This window comes from Camelus dromedarius, chromosome 13, assembly GCF_036321535.1.
Source record: "Camelus dromedarius isolate mCamDro1 chromosome 13, mCamDro1.pat, whole genome shotgun sequence".
NCBI classification, from domain to species: Eukaryota; Metazoa; Chordata; class Mammalia; order Artiodactyla; family Camelidae; genus Camelus; species Camelus dromedarius.
Window position 1 is genome coordinate 57,733,162 of NC_087448.1, and position 16,966 is coordinate 57,750,127.

General features: G+C 48.6%; 1 protein-coding gene across 3 annotated transcripts in view; it reads right to left on the bottom strand.

The window, feature by feature from the left end:
* Nucleotides 1–5,301: 5,301 nt before the first annotated feature.
* TMEM272 (transmembrane protein 272) overlaps nucleotides 5,302–16,966 on the bottom strand; it is a 69,161-nt gene continuing 57,496 nt past the window's right edge. For 2 of the 3 annotated variants that reach the window (XM_064492903.1, XM_031465957.2), the window contains 3 exons: nucleotides 13,636–13,695; nucleotides 10,356–10,438; nucleotides 5,302–6,732 (listed from right to left, as the gene is read on the bottom strand). In XM_064492903.1, coding sequence (XP_064348973.1) covers nucleotides 6,370–6,732; nucleotides 10,356–10,438; nucleotides 13,636–13,695 — 506 coding nt within the window. In that variant the 3' untranslated portion in view covers nucleotides 5,302–6,369. Of the gene's footprint in view, nucleotides 6,733–10,355; nucleotides 10,439–11,825; nucleotides 12,146–13,635; nucleotides 13,696–16,966 lie in introns of those variants that run through there. The other variant, XM_064492904.1, reaches the window with a different exon arrangement.

The following is a 16,966-nucleotide window of genomic DNA, read 5'->3' on the forward strand; positions in this document are numbered from 1 at the left end:
GCCCTCTTCTCCACGCAGTCCTTAGCAGTGGATAACTGGCAGAGTGTGTGTGCGCGTGCATGCACGTGGGAGTGATAACTCATGCGTCTCCAGGCAGGAAGGCTCTACCCAAACAAGCCGGGGGTGGGGGGCAGGGCCCAGGAAGGGCTGCAGGTGTGAGCCTTTAGCTTCAACACCTGCTGCAGCTGGGCTGGGCCCGCGGGGCTGGCACGAGGGATCCCAGGGGAATCCCTGGGCTACATCCCCTTGCCTCTGTGAACTAGGAATTGAACTGAAACTGGCTTCTTTATAAACAAACTTACAAACGATAGATTGATTTGTGAAATGCCTTGTGTGTGTGTGTGTGTGTGGCAAAGTACAGATTACAGGACCTTTTAAAAGCTGAAATATTCAAATGAAGAGATAAAGGGTTTTTTAAAAATTGGCTTGGAAGAATCCAATCAGACTGCAAGATTTTTGCAATTGTGGGGAAAATCCTTAGAAGGAGCTCAGGGCTGCCGACCAGGGGCAGAGCTGGCTCAGGAAGGAGACAGTGAATGTTCTAACCCGGGGATCGATGCTTTCGGGGGGCAGGCGCTTTTTTTTTTTAAACTTTACGGACACTGTATATCTCACCATTGATTATATCTCCGTTGCTGCTTTGGTTGTTGAGAAAGTTCAAAGCCAGATTGGAATCCAGGACTAAGTAACCCAGGGAATACGGCCAATTAATAAAGGCAGGGATTAATCTTGGAGGATGCATTTATTATAAAGCCTAAAATTTCATGGGCTGCCTTGATATCTTTGAGCTTCACAGGGCCCCTAGCTGTGAGTCCCATGCTTGCAGCGTATCTGCCTCTACCCAGCGGGGAAGGCTCCTTACCATCTAGTTCCCCGATCAGTCAGCCTGGCTACACCCCACCTGGTCCTCAACCTAACAGGTTTCACCTCCTGGTCAGCCTGTGAAACTACTCAGGCATACCAATCACGTCCTCCTGCAGAACCAGAGGTTACCCCGTTGTCTTGTTATTACAAAGCATGACCCCTTGCAGCCCTGGTGGTTCACTCTGTTCCAGCGTGTGACCTCCAAGTGGCCCTGCATCCCACGTTGTGTCCTCCCTGGGCTGTGAGTGACTCAGATGTGATTCATAAAATGCTGTCAGTCTCATTGGTTCAGTGTCCGAGGCTGTGTGTTAAGCCACCCTATTTAGGGCAGGGGACCCGTCCCTCACCACTGGGATGAATAGAAAGCGATGAGAACAGAGGGCTTTGGAGTCGTGAGCCTTTCCAGGAGCCTGATTAGAATGTACCGTATGTGTGAATCCTTAAAACCACACCTGGTCTGGTCCAAGCCTGCAGAAAGTACCAGCTGCTTTTTCTTTTCCTCTGAAGTGGCACTTTACTTCCATCCAATGCAGTAAGAAAGTTTTAAACTTTAAAAGCTAACTGATCTAACAAAGGACGTGTTCTAGAGAAAACAATACAAGATGTATGTGAAAACCCACACCTCCTACCTCCCTTCTGCTGAATAGCAAGATGCTGTCTCCCGAGATAGCCGCGATCCCTCGGCTGCTCTGATACCCGCTGATCTGAACGCTGAATGACTGAATTCGATCTCTATGAAAGAGAGATCCATTTTCTTCTCAGTTCTACACTCAGAAAAAGGAAAATTACCACTAGAATCATTAAGAAGGATTTTCTGTTAATTCATTTTTCTAGACTCTTCACAACAAACTCATCTATCCACCTGAGGATTATGAGTTCTATGGAGCAAAATCTGCCTGGAACAGGCCCCTGATGGTCCGTGGCTTCTGCATACAGAGTCTGCCCCTTGGGAATCCCACTGGTTTAAGAACAAGCAATGCCTGGAGGAGTCTCTCCCCCAGGGCCCTCAGGGAGGCACCAAATTTACTTCAGCAAACTGAAAGGGCCCACGAGGAAATGAAGCACAAGATTCAGGCACACGAAGATGGAAGTTACTGACCACTTTGCCGTTCTTATCCTAAAACAGACAGAAATAACAGGAAATACTGGCGGTAACATATTGCCTTCATGGTTGCCACCAAGATGGGACCGTCCAGGGTCAGTAGGTGCCTCCTGTGTGGCCTGAGGGCACAACACATGGTTCTCTAACTCACGGAATCAGAATCAGTGGGGTCCCACAAATCAAAATACCTGCGGGCTGGCCGCTGCATTTGAAGCCCACCCGTGGGTGGTTCTGTTGGTTCTCTGAGGTCCGAGAAGCACTAGTGTGGCTGACCCCGCTGGAACAATCCCCTTTCACTGCGTTCAACAGCAGTTGGAACTGTAGAGTCAGGCAAAGAATAGGATCAAGGTGGTTTTTAGCATAGTGCCCAACATAGCAAATAAAATTAAGTGACTTCAGCATAGACTTTCTTTTTGCTGCAGTCTTTTCTCAGAAGGGAACAACTGATGACCCCTCCCAGCCGTATGGGTCTGTTCTTTGAGTTTTCATACCTTCTGGAAAGTTCAGCTGTTCCCTTGTTCATTCCCCCAGAACATCACTGCCTTAGGACGTTCTGCAGAGGAGGGATGGCCGTGTTTTGGGCAGACTCGGCGCTTTCTGTCTGCAGGGGTACGCAGTCCACTGGGCGTCGTTGTGGAGGGGTCCGGGCTCCAGGGCAAGCTCACAACTGTGAACTCGCGATGCCCATCTTCTATCAAAAGCCCAGGTGGGGGAGACAGTGTGACAGAGTCACACCGAGGGCCCACAGCCCATCACTCCCTACGCACTTCGAATGTCAGCCCTGGATTAAGCCAGACCTTCAGAGAACCACAGACATGGGCCATTTGCCTTGGCCCTGAACTTCCTTCCTGAAATGTGCCTCGTCATGACCATGTCACTGTCCCTTTGAAGGAGGCCTTGGTAAATTACCATTCAAAGCCTGCTAGCGTGTTGGTGTAGCATGCTGATGATGTCACCCCCTGAATCACCCAGTGTCCCCTCCCTGAATGAATGCACATGCACACGGCCTTTTAGAACTGACCTGTATCTCTCCTGCGGGGGCATATTTTTTACTCCTTGGAAACTGCAAGTCATAGCTGACCTTCATATTTCCCTTTTTGCTTTGGTGGCAAGGAAACTCAAAGCTGACGATTTAGTCCAGGTTTTAGCAATTATTTAGGACCTATGCCCTATATGCTCCACTGTAAGGAGTGGGGGGCAAATGAGAATGAGCTCCCTTCTTCACCACTCCCTCTAGGGTGAGGGGAGGGAAAAAAAGGTTGAGAATCTCTAGTCATTTTTCTTTTCCTATAGTTCCATTTTTCACTATATATTTTCCCTTTATTTTATTGTATCAAATAGAGTGTTTAAAGACCCTCCCCAATTTGTTGTGATATAAGATACAAATATAAACAGAGAAAGGAAGGAAGGAAATAAATCCTTTTCCACCAAGCCACATTTGGGACAGGGGATATTCTGCTACTTTTACAGGCATATTTGATTAGACATCACCTCTACCAAGAAAAAGATTTCTGCAACACTCCAGGAATTGTCACACGTATCAGAAACTGGGCATCGCCAACACTTGCGACCTGGCCACTGATGGACCCAAAACACTAGGCAGTATCCTTCATCTGCCAACAGCTGTGCTGATGCCCATGATTTTCTCGCAAGCTCTTTCCAACTTTGCCAGGGCGCTGTGAACAAAGCCTCGGAAGCCCTGGCATGGGAGGTGCCCGGGGCCCGGATCTCTGCTGCCCACAGGCGAGAGAGAGGCAGTGATGTTCTCCCTCACGGTGGAGAGGAGGCAAATGTGCAGCCTCCACGTCTCATTTTCTCTCCTCAGCCAGACTCCTCATGTAAGTCACTCACAAGGCCACCAGCAAAGTGTCTTAGTGTCACTCTGAGGTGAGGAGAGTGCTGAGATGCACCTGTCCTCACCGCATTTATTCTGTCTTCAGAACCCCAGAGTCACCCTCCATGGGAACATCTGGACATGTCTGTCACGGCACAGCTGTCACCCCTCCCCTCCCCTCCCCTCCCCTACCACAGGCAGGCAGGCTCTCCAGTTCCGGCACTGTGTGTCTCAATGCAGCCTCAGAGTCACTCCCAACCCAGCGGACAGCCATGACTCGAGCTAGCAGGAGAGAGCAAAGCTGCTTGCCAGCCTCAGCAACAGCGTGCCCAGGCCAGCGGCGTGGCCCCTGTGCTCCAGGGGGAGCCTGCCTCTGCAGGGGGGTGCCGGGCTGTGAGCACGGAGTCCGGCTTTTCCCTCTCTCTGTAGGCTTGGCTGACTTTTTTAGGCTGCAGCCTGGACATTCTTTTCAAATTTCCTGCTCAGGAGTCAGTGTCTGGGACATTAGCGGATATGTGGCCTGGGTTGACCTTAGACATGGGTTCCATTGGCTTTCAGCTGTGTTCACTTGTGTCCAAACATTAGCTTAGTAACTGGGAGTGACTGGCAAGTCATCACCTGGGGAAAGCAGGGTGAGGGCGCCCATGGAATACCTTGACTGCCCCAGAGTCTGAGCCTGCAGACCTTCCCTGGCCCCCATCACGGAGAGGGCAACGCTGGGGCACAATGAGAATGGCATCAGGCATCACAGATGAGGGCATGATCTGCAAGTTGCAAACCCTCTGATCTTCCATGGCTCTAGTGAAAAGGAAACCAGAAAGTACCCAGAGGGACAGGGGCAGGATAAGGGCTATCCCCCCTTTGCCCAGCAGAGGGTGCAGCCAGCACCTTCTTCTCACCTGGGAGGAGACCAGGACCAAACGTGACTCCAGGGGACAGATGCCTCCAAACTGAATGGTGACTTTCCATGGGACTTATGGGTCCTTTTCTCTTAAAGCCATGAAGAGGAATAAGCCTCTCTTGGTTTGAGCTGACAGTTCTGATAAAGGAAGGTGCCCCACACTGGCCGCCAACCGCACGCACGTGCGCACACACACACACACACACATGCAGCCCAGCTCCATCTGAAAATATACAGAGGCTGTGCATGTGGCTGGGATAGAAGTACAATTACCCCAGTGCCACACTCCCCCGGGCACTGCCCCTAGAAACACACATGACAGTCTTCATCCAAGATTCTAAGGTGTAGCCCCTTCCCTGCCGCCCAGGGGCTGACACCCTGACACAGCACCACAGCTCCCAGGAACCTCATCTCACAAAAGCGGCGAGAGGGCATGACAGTGGTGGCTATCATAGACATACAGTCATCACAGACCTCCAAACAAATGGATTTACAGAAGCTTTCCAAACCCTAACCTGCTGTTAAGTAGATTTGCTCCTGTATAATATTTAAACTCAGGGACCAAAAGCACCTACATTAATGACACTGCATGCAGTCTGGTCAAAACACACAGAACTGGTTTATGCCATCAGCGAATCAGAGAGATGTACACAGATAAGCAGGGAAAGAAGCAGACTCAAGGCCATGCAAAGAATCTGCGAGAGTACCATTCAGAGCTCACTGTGACAGGAATGCTCTCTCTGCGATGCCAGGCAGGTGGGCCGGACCACAGCCCGGACGGGAAATCTGCTTACTGACCTTGGCAGATTTTATAACTGTCCTTGGGATACCTGCCACCTGTCAGAGCGAACCCAGCTGATCTGGGGTTGGGAGAATGTGCTTCTTAACTTTCCCCAGAGGCAGCTGGACTCATTAAATAAGAGCACCTTTCTCCTTTTCATAACAAAAGCCGCCCTGGCAAGTAAAGCCAAGATGTGTCTGTGCTCTTTCTATAACTTCAAGGTTCCCTGGAGCTGAATGACAGCCCAGTGGTAGCAGCGGTAACAAGAACAAACTTCGCTCTCATCAGTCACTGGAACTGCAACGGTGATTTGAAAAGCTCTCCCATTCTTTGCCTCGTCCCCTTAAAAAAAAAACAACTGTGAAAACGCTTATGAATACAAAATCCTGGCTCTGAAAAGAGCAAAAGGGCCTTTCCCAGGTCCAGGCAGGCAAGCGCTTCTCTAGTCTGCTAGAACACTCAGAGCATTTTGGTGGTTTCTTAAATGCCTGCAGGGAAGGTTTTATTGCCTTTACAGCATGCCTCTCTTCTGCAACAGTGTGTGTATTTGTGCATGTGTATATGTGTATGCATGTGTATTTTGCATGTGTGTACATGTGTGTGCATGTACATGTATGTGCATGTATTTGTGTATGTGTGCATGCATGTTTGTGTGTGTGCATGTGTGCGTGTGTACATGTGTATACGTGCATGTGTGTGTGCATGTGTATTTGTGCATGTGTGGTGCGTATTTGTGTGTGTGCACCTGCATGCACATTTGTGCATGTGTATATGTGTGTATGTATTTGTGCACATGTATGTGTGCATGTGTGTATTTGTGCATGTGTGTGCATGTATTTGTGTGTGTGCATATGTGTGCCTGCGTGTGCCAGGGAGGGGGACAGTTTTCAGTCTTCCTCGGCCACAGACCTCCACCTGGACCACACATAGACACAGCTGCTGCCCAGGACGAGTAGGACCAGCACGGTGTGGCTGAGCACGAGGACCCCTACCGCAAAGAGGTACAGGGTTTTGTCACAGTACTCCTGAGGCTGCTGGAAAGGGGGAATGAACTCAGGCAGGTAAACAGAAAAGACCCAGTAATTTCCCAGAAGGAACCAGAGGAAGAGGAAGAGGCTGAGCAGCAGGTGGAGGTAATACTTGTGCGCGTTCTGCCTCCAGGGGTACTCATCGTCGTCATCGTCATCGATCACCACGGCCTTGGACAGAAGCCGCCTCATCCGGGTGGAGTCGTACAGCAGGAGAGACACCTGGGTTGTGCGGAAGCCGGGTTGGAGGGCACAGCGGCAAAGTTGGGGAGGGAGGGGATGGAAGGGAGGAGAGAGACAGAGGGGGAGATTTACTAAGTGCACTCTCTGCAGTTGGAAATGCCACCAAGGAGTGAAATTTCATTTTGAAGAGTTAGAACTGGCAAGAATGAAGGCATCAGTCCTTAGCATCCTTGTGGCTTTTTTTTTTTTTTTCCAGATGTGTCAGTTGCTTTGGACAAGGGATTCATTGACTGAAAGTCATCCCTGCATCCAGAATTTCACGATTGCTCTGGTTTGCTTCCTTGGCCTTGAGGTCAGTTCCCTGGCCTCTCTGACCCCAGGGACCTGCCCTTCCTCCTCCCATGACCACCCCCTGGATGTGGTCGTCAGCTGGAAGTGCCCTCCTCCCTCCCCCGACCAAATGTCAGTTGTTTAAGCGGCTTGGTCTGTAGCATCTTGTTAGGGCAGCCCGAGCTGACTAGCACAGGTACAAAGTTCTGTTAGGTATGTTGCCTTATTTAAAACGACCCTATGGAATGCATATCACTTTCTTCACTTTAGAAACAAAGGAACAGAGAAGCCCCAGGCTGGCCATTCCAACAGTATGGAAGGTAGAGATGACTCATCCAGGGAGGGCTTCCTGGAAGAGGGGGTATATTCCAGACCCCTGTGAACAGGAAGAAGTGGGAAGGGGAATCCCCTTTGGAATGCAAGTGGCCTGGCAAAGGTGAAGGGTGATGGGTTCAGGGAAGAGGAGAAAACCGACTGGAAAGAGCAGGGTGGCCGAGGAGGGCTGGGGAGTCAGGCAGGCGTGGGGTGCACGCAAGCTCCGCCATTTACTCCATGTGAGTAAAACCCAAGAGAAACCACCCCTACGCCTCGTTTTCTCACTTGTAAGCTGGAGCTGACAGCACAGCTCAGGTGTAGGTACTCAGCACCCACTTCCCTTCCTGGCAGGGCCCCATCCCCTGGGGGGGATGTGTAAGGAGGGTGAATCCCAGGGCCTGCCCTCCCTGGGGGCGCTTCCCCATGCTCTGGGCACACCAGGAGCAGTCTGGCACCCAAGGTCCAGGGACCAGGACTGGTCCATGGGCACGTGACATCAGGAGAGAGGAGCTCTCTGGGATTAAGTCATTTCACAGCTGGTCCAGGAGCAACTGTCCGGGTCCTGCTGCCCAGGCTTTCTGGAACAGGCTCTCTGGTCCCTTCCTCTTCCATCAATCTTTGGCATTGTGAGTTCTTCTACTAATCACCTCTTAGGTGAGCCAGAGCTGATTTTTTGTTCCTTATATTCAAAAAGTCCTTTCTGATAGAAGTACCTGCCTCAAAGGGGTGTTGGAAGGACTGAATGAGTTCACAGTAGGGGCCAGACCCTTAGACAGCACCTCATGGGGTGGCAGCAATTATCACTAAGAAGTGGGATCTTGGAAGATGAGGTGGAGGGTGAGGTAGATAGACGGCCGCTAAATCAGTGTTCTGGGAACTTTCTTCCAACACAGCCTTCAATAACAAGTGCACTCTACATCATGGGCTAGTAGTTGGGCGACAGTGTATCCTCACGGGCTCAGAGAAGTCCTGGTTTATGCTGTGTTTGCTGCATGATTATTATTAGCACCCCCTTGTACACCCAAAAGTGTCCCAGTGGGGATGAATAAATTACATGGTCAACTTCCCCAAACACACATGTGCATCACACAAGACTTGCTAGGCACTCCAATATTGTCTATTCTGTTTTTTTAAGTGGTCACAACCTAACTAAATTCATTTCATGCTCTTTTAATGAGTCATGACTGTCAGTTCTCTTAGGTAACCCTGGGAAATGTCCACTCACTCCTCCTCCCCTTTCTCTTCAATAAAGCGCAGTACGGTGGTACCACAGATGCACTGCAGAAAGGATGCCAGGCATCACTATGCAATGTTCTGAGGGGGTTAAATAGAAAACACTGGCCTCACTAGGAAACCTCTCTGTCTGGGGATTCTAGAAACCTGTTTGCTGTTGCTCTAATGGTTATGGACTCACTGTGTATTACCTCGCTGTGATGGGCACACAGATTTCATTTGGCTTCAGACAGTTTTAGATTGCCAGGAAAAAAAAATCAATGCTGTTTATTAGGGCCCTGGCTTGTCCATTAAAATAAATTACCTTTGGGTTCTGGGCTGGCTTTCATAAAGGAAAAATTCGCTGTTACTAAGAGGAGCAGACCCCATGGACAGTAACATCTCTAAAGGAAAAGTTCTGCCTCACAGCCTGATTATGAGATCGTCTAGTGAGAGAGGGTGGGGCAGGGGTAATTACTGCTGAAAACTCTGCCCTTGTTTTGGGCATCTCTATGGCATTCAGTCCATCAGAGCTTTCCCCTAACACTGTGGGGCCACAGGGGATACACAGCCCTGTTGATCCAAGAGCCTCTGGGTTTCCTTGGCGCTATATCCCACTGGGATGTTGTTAACAGAAAGGATCACATGTATTTGTACATTCCAGAACACTGCCCACAAGACCACCGCCAAAAGATGAGGGCATTTAATAGTGAGGTGATCTCAGACACAGAAGGCTCCAAACACTTGCTCCAAATCATACATGTTTCCCAAGACAGAACAGAGCTTGTGGCTACTGACTGTATATGAGAATAGCCATCTTGAAGACATTCCTCTGATGTCTCAGACCAACATCGTGACCAACGCCACTGGCTAGCCTCTTTTGAAGAACTCAAGAATCAGAAGAAAGCTGACAAAGAAACCAGACAGTGGGTCCAAATGAAATTTGATATATGACACTCTTCATTCTGTTTTTTCTTGAGTTAGCCCATCATTTTTATGAAACCAGTTTGGAAAAATGGACGCGTGTTTTCTAGCTTTTGATACAGAAAGCTTTGAAATGGGCTTAGATGGCTGGGAAGGGTCATTGATAAATGAAGGCAGACCTAAGATGTTTTAGACCTAAGGCACTTTCGGCAGGTGTGATATTTCTGTGGGCCAGGGATTTTGAAAACTTAATTGCAGGTTATGTGGGAACCTTGGTATTTCTTCTTCCATCACTTCTCCTGTTTTGACATATGTCAGCACAACCCATGAGCCAATTAGCTCCCTCTACTGACATTCGCTTGAGAGTCACAGAGAGACAAACATCACTCCCAAACATCAGAGTTGAACGTTCAGCTGATGACTGCAGCTGATGAATTCTATGCTAGTCAATTGAGAACTAGGAACTGTGGTTAAAAACATAAATAAGAACTGCTAAAATCAAACACATTTTAACCAGATGCAAACGCTACTGCCCTCCACAGGTAACATTTTCAAAAGAATCACAGCCCAAGGCCGGGATTACACTGGCTGAATTCAATGGTATGATTAATTGGCAGTCTTCGACTCCTCTGTATCAGCGGTTGTCAGACCAATGCCACAGCTTGGCACCTTGAACTCAGGGCAGCAGGAGGGAGGCTCTGAGTGAATACTCCTCATCTGGAAAAACCCAGGTCTCCGCGGTGGCCTCAGGATCCACCCGGCCCCGTCGTTTCAACACCCCTGCGCTTAGAGGGGAGCTGTTCTGTGAGTAGCCAACAAGCAAAGGATGCCTGTGAGTTAAATTCCAACAAGAACTACAAACAACTGATAAATAGTCTTACCTTTAAGGCCCCGATGATCCCACCCACCAGCAAATATAGAGGGATGAGGGGCTGTATGGGACAGTCCTCCAGAAACTTCATTCCTGCAAAGGGGAGAGAACAGAAGACTGAGAGAAATTCAAGAACACAGTGTCAGCTGGGAAAATGAAGTAAACATTTTACCAAAGCCAAAATATTAATCACACAAACTGCAGCTTGAGCTCCTGCTTGGAGAGCCCGCTCAGTCTCATGAGCCACCCAATCTCCAGGATGCTTAGTGGACCGAACGGCAGTGCATCAAACGTCAGACAGAGCTGGGATCAGACGTCACTGCACCGTCTGGGCACTAACTGGCTACAGGTGTGCTCGCTCTTATGACAAGCCAGTGTATGACAACCCATGTTTTTAATGATTCATTTGACCAAAGCTTCCAGGTCCTCTTTAAGGATCCATTTGACCAAGGATCCAGTTTAAACGTCCAGGTGTGCGATATGCTTAAATAAGATCCAAGTCGCTTAAATAAGATCACATTTCCAAAATGCATCCACAATTTAATGGAAGGCCCCCATTTACTTCACTTCCAGGGTCCACGGGGCAGAGAGGAGCCAGCAGGGAACCTTTCCTTCAAGTGCAAACCCTCTGCTGTATTCGTCTCCAATGATCAATTTACTCACCTGACCCCAAGCTGGGACACGTGTTTGCTGACGTACCCTTAGCCACCATATTGGAAAACTATCAGATCCATTGCCTCAGACCCACAGCCTTTCTTAGGGAAATTTTTCTCCCTATAGCAATGCTTTATCTCCTTTTCTCAGGTCCTTGTCTCTAGGCATATTTAACCAATGGTGACATGATATATTATTTAAAATCTAAGAAAGAAATGCCTATCTCCCTCAGTGACCAGTCTGGCTCAAATGACCAGGCTTCGGGTGGGTCCTAGCACATGTCTTGGCTATGCAGCGACACTGACGATTCAGAACATGCCTCTCCTTTTTCCAGCCCCTTGTGGGGACCCAGGGCTGTGGGACAAGTTCCAGCCAATGGACTGTGGAATACTTTGGGGCCAAAGAATTTAAAAACTGACCCATTGAGACAGGAGGGAAGGGGGCAGGGCACAACCACTGAAGGAATGACACAGAAATTGAGGACAGGACGAACTGGTTAGAACCAAGATGGCAGAAGATTCGACTTCCAGTAGACCTTGAGCCTCATGGTGCGCCCACAGGTGTCATGACAGGTCCTAGGCTGACCACGAAAGGACAAAAAGTAGGTGGGGGCCCAATTCCTGGAAATCCCTACCCCTTCCCCATAGTAGTTGAAATAATCTTCCTGCTCATTAGCATGTGCAATTAACCAGCCCTAAAACTAACAACTCTGCACCTCATGGTGGCTCTCTCTCTTGCCTCCTGAGATGCTGGCACTCTGTCTGTGAAGTGTGTACTTTTACTTCAAACTAAACACCCTACACCTCTCGGTCTCTCTCCCTCTTACCTTTTGAGATGGTCCACATTCTGCCAATGGAGTGTGTATCTCCTAAGCGGCTCTCCCTTCTGAGTCAGACGAACTGCCCTCTGCTGTGGAGCGTGTATCTCCCTGAATAAACCTGCTTGCACTTTACTATGCCTCGCTCTTGAATTCTTTCCTGCACGAGGCAAGAACCTGCTCTCTGGCAACAGCATGATCCTTGTTTTCCTCCCCTGCTTTGACCACCTGGACTCCAAGGGCTGAGATGATCAGGGCTCAAGACTGAAGCAGCTTAGAGTGTGATGTCATCGCATTGACTCGAGGAGCCCCGGAGAGGCCCTTGATCCACACTGGAATTCACATGAGCGAGAAATAAACCTTGATAGTAGTAAGCCACTGAGATTCCGGGACTGACTTGCTCCTGCAGCATAGTTAAGTTACCCTGGCCAACACGTTTGTCAGCAGAACCCAAGAAAGGGGATTCTCACTGTAGAACTAACATCTTCTGTTTAAATGACACAAAGTTTTTGCTTTGATTTGACATTTTACTTCCCACGAAGGCCTTGGGACTTAAACAAAGGAAGTAAACCATTTTCCTATGACTACGTTATTTTCCATGGAAATTAATAAAAATTTCCAAGTATAGAGAGACCTACAAAGTCAGGGCCCCAGAGTAAAACCAAATATCCTCAGCCTATGGAGATGTTTCTAGACACCCCTGATGTTCAGCTGAATCCGTTATTAGCTGGAAATACTTTCCAAGTCTCAAGACAACCTTTTCACACAAAGACCTTTAAATATTTGATGCCAAAGTTGTTGGATAGGAACTGCCTTTCCACTCAAAGCCCAGCTGTGAGATGCACATGAGTAACGACTCCCACACCTGCTCATTCCTAGTGAACAGAACCAGCTGCTGCTCACAGGAGTCAATCCGCGCACAGATGGCTTAAAGGGATCCTAATAAATTCAGTGGAAGTATCCTCCCCTCTGTGTTCTTCGTGTACTGCTAGGACTGACTCTTCCCACCACGTTTCCTTCCCGTCTGACCTGTAGTATCACAATTGCTCTCTTCAGGCTTTAGAATTTCTCCCCAGTACTGTTGGTAAAACTACCAGACATAGTGATTTGGGGCAGGGGGAGAGGGGCAATCAATATTATGGAAGTTTAAAAATTACTTTGTTTTAATTGTTTGAATTATTTAATGTAATTTGTTTAATTGTTTTAATATTTTTGTTGTGATAAGACAGACATAACAAAATATGTTGCCATTTTAACCATTTTAAGTGTATAATTCAGTAGCATTAACTACACTCACAAACATGCACAACCGCCATCACTATCTATTCCAAAAGGTTTTCATCACCCCAAATGGAAACTCCAAAACCATTAAGCAGTATTTCCCCCAACATCCACTTTTTAATATCACACCTACAGGAACTGGCCTTGACCATAGCCCAGGATGCATTTTCACATTTCTCATGACAGGCTTCCACCTGGGGACATGCGGGCTGGGAAGGGTCCTTGGGAATTCACTAGCCCGGTGGCTCCCAACCTGGGCAAGAGGTACCAGAATTGTCTGGGGACAGATTTTTAAAAGCAGATGTCTGTCCTTACCCCAGACATGCTGCACCAGTATTTCCCAGGGCAGGGCCCAGGATGTTTTAAAATGTCTTTTTAAAAAGTTCAGCAAGTAATTCTGTGCAACTAATATGTGTCTGAAAATCATCGGACTGTCCAGCAAGTCTCAGCGCACATTTTACATTTAAAGCTGCAGGGCCTTGGTCCCGTGGCCACAGTGGCTGACCTGGGGCGCCCCGCAGCTCGGCAGCCAGCTCACCTGTGAAGGCCATGGACAGCGGCAGCGCCAGGAAAGTGAAGAGCAGAACAATGAAGCAGGCTGTAAGGAGAAGGAGGGGCGCCGGGTTAGAACACGGAGACTCTCGTTTCCTTTCCCCTGCAGTTGACTTACACATCCCGTGAAGGCTGACCTTCTCTCAAGTCAGCAGATGGCAGCGGGAGGTCACCGCTTGCCTGGGGCTTGCGCAGGAGTTGGGGGTGGGGGGTGCAAACCACGACTTGCATCTCTGAGAGGGCTGACTGTCTCTTCTGATCACGCTGCCAATTCTAAGGCCCAGATTTCCCACGCGACCTCTCCGAAGTCTGACCAGCTTCTGGGAGTTTGTAAGCTGCTGCTCTACCAGTGCCAAGTTGCCAGGAGCCACCGGCATTCACGCCGCCAGGCAGGATCTACCCCGGGCTTCCTGGGAGCCTAGACCCCCGCAGGTGGCTCTTGCCTTCCCTGCACACGGTGCACTGACGGCTCGCTCGATCACTTACAGAATTTGGTTGTATGCCCCATAGCATATATTAGACAGTCTCCTAAAACTTCCTACCGATACACAGTGGAGCAGAGCTCTGAACTGACTTGGGGTCTTTCTTCCTGCTCACGCCACCAATTCACCCACTGCTGGTGGGAAAGGACGGGGTGTGGGAGTTAGAGAGAACTGCGGCCCACTCCTAGCTGTCACTCATGAGCCGTGCGGCTTTGAGCAAATTAGCTGGCCTCCTTGAAGCCTCGTTATCCTCTTCTGGAATGTGCGTTAGCAGACGCACACAAGAGCTCGGTGTACGGCACCCATGACGAGCAGGCAGTCACTTCCCCTGGTTGGTTCTTGGTTTCCCTGTATGTTACATGCCCTGCAGAGAGAGGTTTTGCTTGGCCAGCAATTTTTTTTTTATTATGAATTTGAATGCCTTTTGGTTAGGCCTACACTCCTGTTCCCACTTTGAAAGTTTAGACAGCATCAACATTTATGATTTCTGCTAGGTCCTGATGCCAGCCCTGAGAGCGGAGAGAGGGTCTCTGAAGTGATGGCGCTGTAGCCTCCTGTGTCCACTCCGTGCTCTCTAAGCAATCACTCCACTTTGTTCCGGTCTCCCCACCTCCCCCCCAGCCCCGTTCTCCTATGCAGTTTATGTGCTCCAGCACAAGCTGACTCCCCCCCAGGCTTTGGAGAAAGCCATGAGGTTTAGCCCTAAGTTACCAGCAGAGCTGCACTCATTGGATATGTTATTGGTTGGTAGATGGGCTCATGGCTCATCTGGGGTCAAGGATACTCAAAGGGAGACCGACTGAGAGAAAGGAAAAAAGCTTTCTCCCTCTTCCAATAGAATTTCCAGGAACAAGGCTTCTCTCCCTCTCTGGACGTTGGAGAGGAAGCAAAGTGCTCTGGGGGCTGTTGGTCACCATCTTGCCACCACGAAGGGAAACCAGCCTGAGAATGAGGCAAAGAGGAGAGGCAACAAGCAACCAGCTCCTCGGTGGCGTCTGTCACCCACTGAATCACACCGCCCACGAAGCTAAACTACTCCTGGACTTTCCCTTGATATGAACAGATAAATCTTTCATTATTTGAGCCACTTTGAGTTGGGTTTTCTATTACTTACACTGAACCCACTTTAATTAGTTTAAATTACAAGGTCCACTCCAGTTTCAGATGGTCAAAGATCTCAGGTTTATTTGTGAATCTCAGTCATCTCCAGAGGAGGAAAGATCTAAGGCTGCAAGTGTTTGCACCTGGGACCCCGACAGTCACATCACCAAGTCAAGCTCTGACCCTAATTCTCCAAGCAGAGCAGGATGGATGGGGCAGGGTACAGCCCCTCGCCTTCAAGAGGCCCCTTTAAGGTGCCCTTCATGTCAATCTTGACCTTCACCTCCAGGAAATACAAAAAAGGGAGGGGGGCAGGCATGCAGACTGATTTTGCCCCAATTTTCACTCTTTTCCTCTGAATTAGCTGGAATATTTATTGATTATCAGATTATCTTCCTGGACACACAACCCAGGCAGTCCCACGGGGCCCTATGTTGAGGAGGACCTTGCGTTTGGTTTCATGCTCTGTTGCTGCTGTCTTGAGTGTCTTATTGAATTTTTCTTTGAACTTGTATTTTGTAAGTGAGTTTCGATAGGTCAACAGAGCATGTGTGTTCTGCTGTCAGACTTTGGAGAGGTCACGGGCATTCAGGAGGACTCAAAATGAATACAAGGTAAGTGTTATGTCTTCAACTGAGTAAGCAGGGACGCTAACAACCTGGAGAGGCGAACTTTTTCATCTGGACCAGGACTTGCTTCAAAGAAGGCGGTCGTGTTCAAAGTAACAAAAATGACCAAGGAATCCACTCATAGCCTTTCTTACCCAGGACACTTCCCTGTTTCAGCGAACAGCTCCCCCCACAAATGATGACTCAGCAGAAAGGGAAAGACAGCCCTGATCCGTTTCCTTTCAGCCCTTCCTCTCTCATCAGTCAGCAGAAGGGGCAGAGGAGGTTTGGTAGGAAGCACACATGTCAAAAAGCGAAATGAAAACTGTAGCATTAGTTTTGTCTATTATTTCCACTGTTCTGATAAAAACCAAGTACACATGCGCGTAAGAGCTATGAAACACAAATCGTGGGATTCTGGTGATTCTACCTCTCAGTTAAATGCTCGTATATTTGAATTTAAAACTGTCATTAGATAATATTAAGACAAAGAGTAAAATTTATGCTAATAATTTTAAGTTATTAATTAAAATCATTTTCTTTCTTCTTTACTTAAAATAACATCAAATGTGAAATGAAAAATACTATGACGGATCAAAAGAGACGGTGGGAGAAAGAAAAAAGCTTTCTGTTTCAGTACCTTGAACAGTTCTTTTCCTCTGAGTTTTTGAACAAGCATTTTCATTCGGCAACCTGCCCCTGCAAGTTCTGTAGCAGGCTGATCTGTTGATCTTGGTGACACAGCACGGCTGGCCATGTGGCCATTTTAAGGGAGCGTGTCAGTCAATCTAGCCACGTCTGTTTTAATTCCCAGTTTACAATGGGGGTTGAGGAAGAAATTTCTTGCTAATATGTGATAGAAAAGCAGGAAGCTGATAAAGCCCACCTCTATTTCTAGCCTTGAGCTTGTCATCAGGATGATAAAGTGGTCAGCATCCCGGAAAACTCTTCACTGCACCGTGAGCTTGTGACAGATGGCGCCACCTGGCCGCATGTGTAATCCAGGTGTTTAGTGACACAGAGGCCCCTGCCACGCAAGCCTCCTACCTCGGAGCAAGGCTGAGAGGGAGGGCTGGGGCCAGAACATTCCTACAGACCACCTGGAGGAGAGCATGATTCACCACCT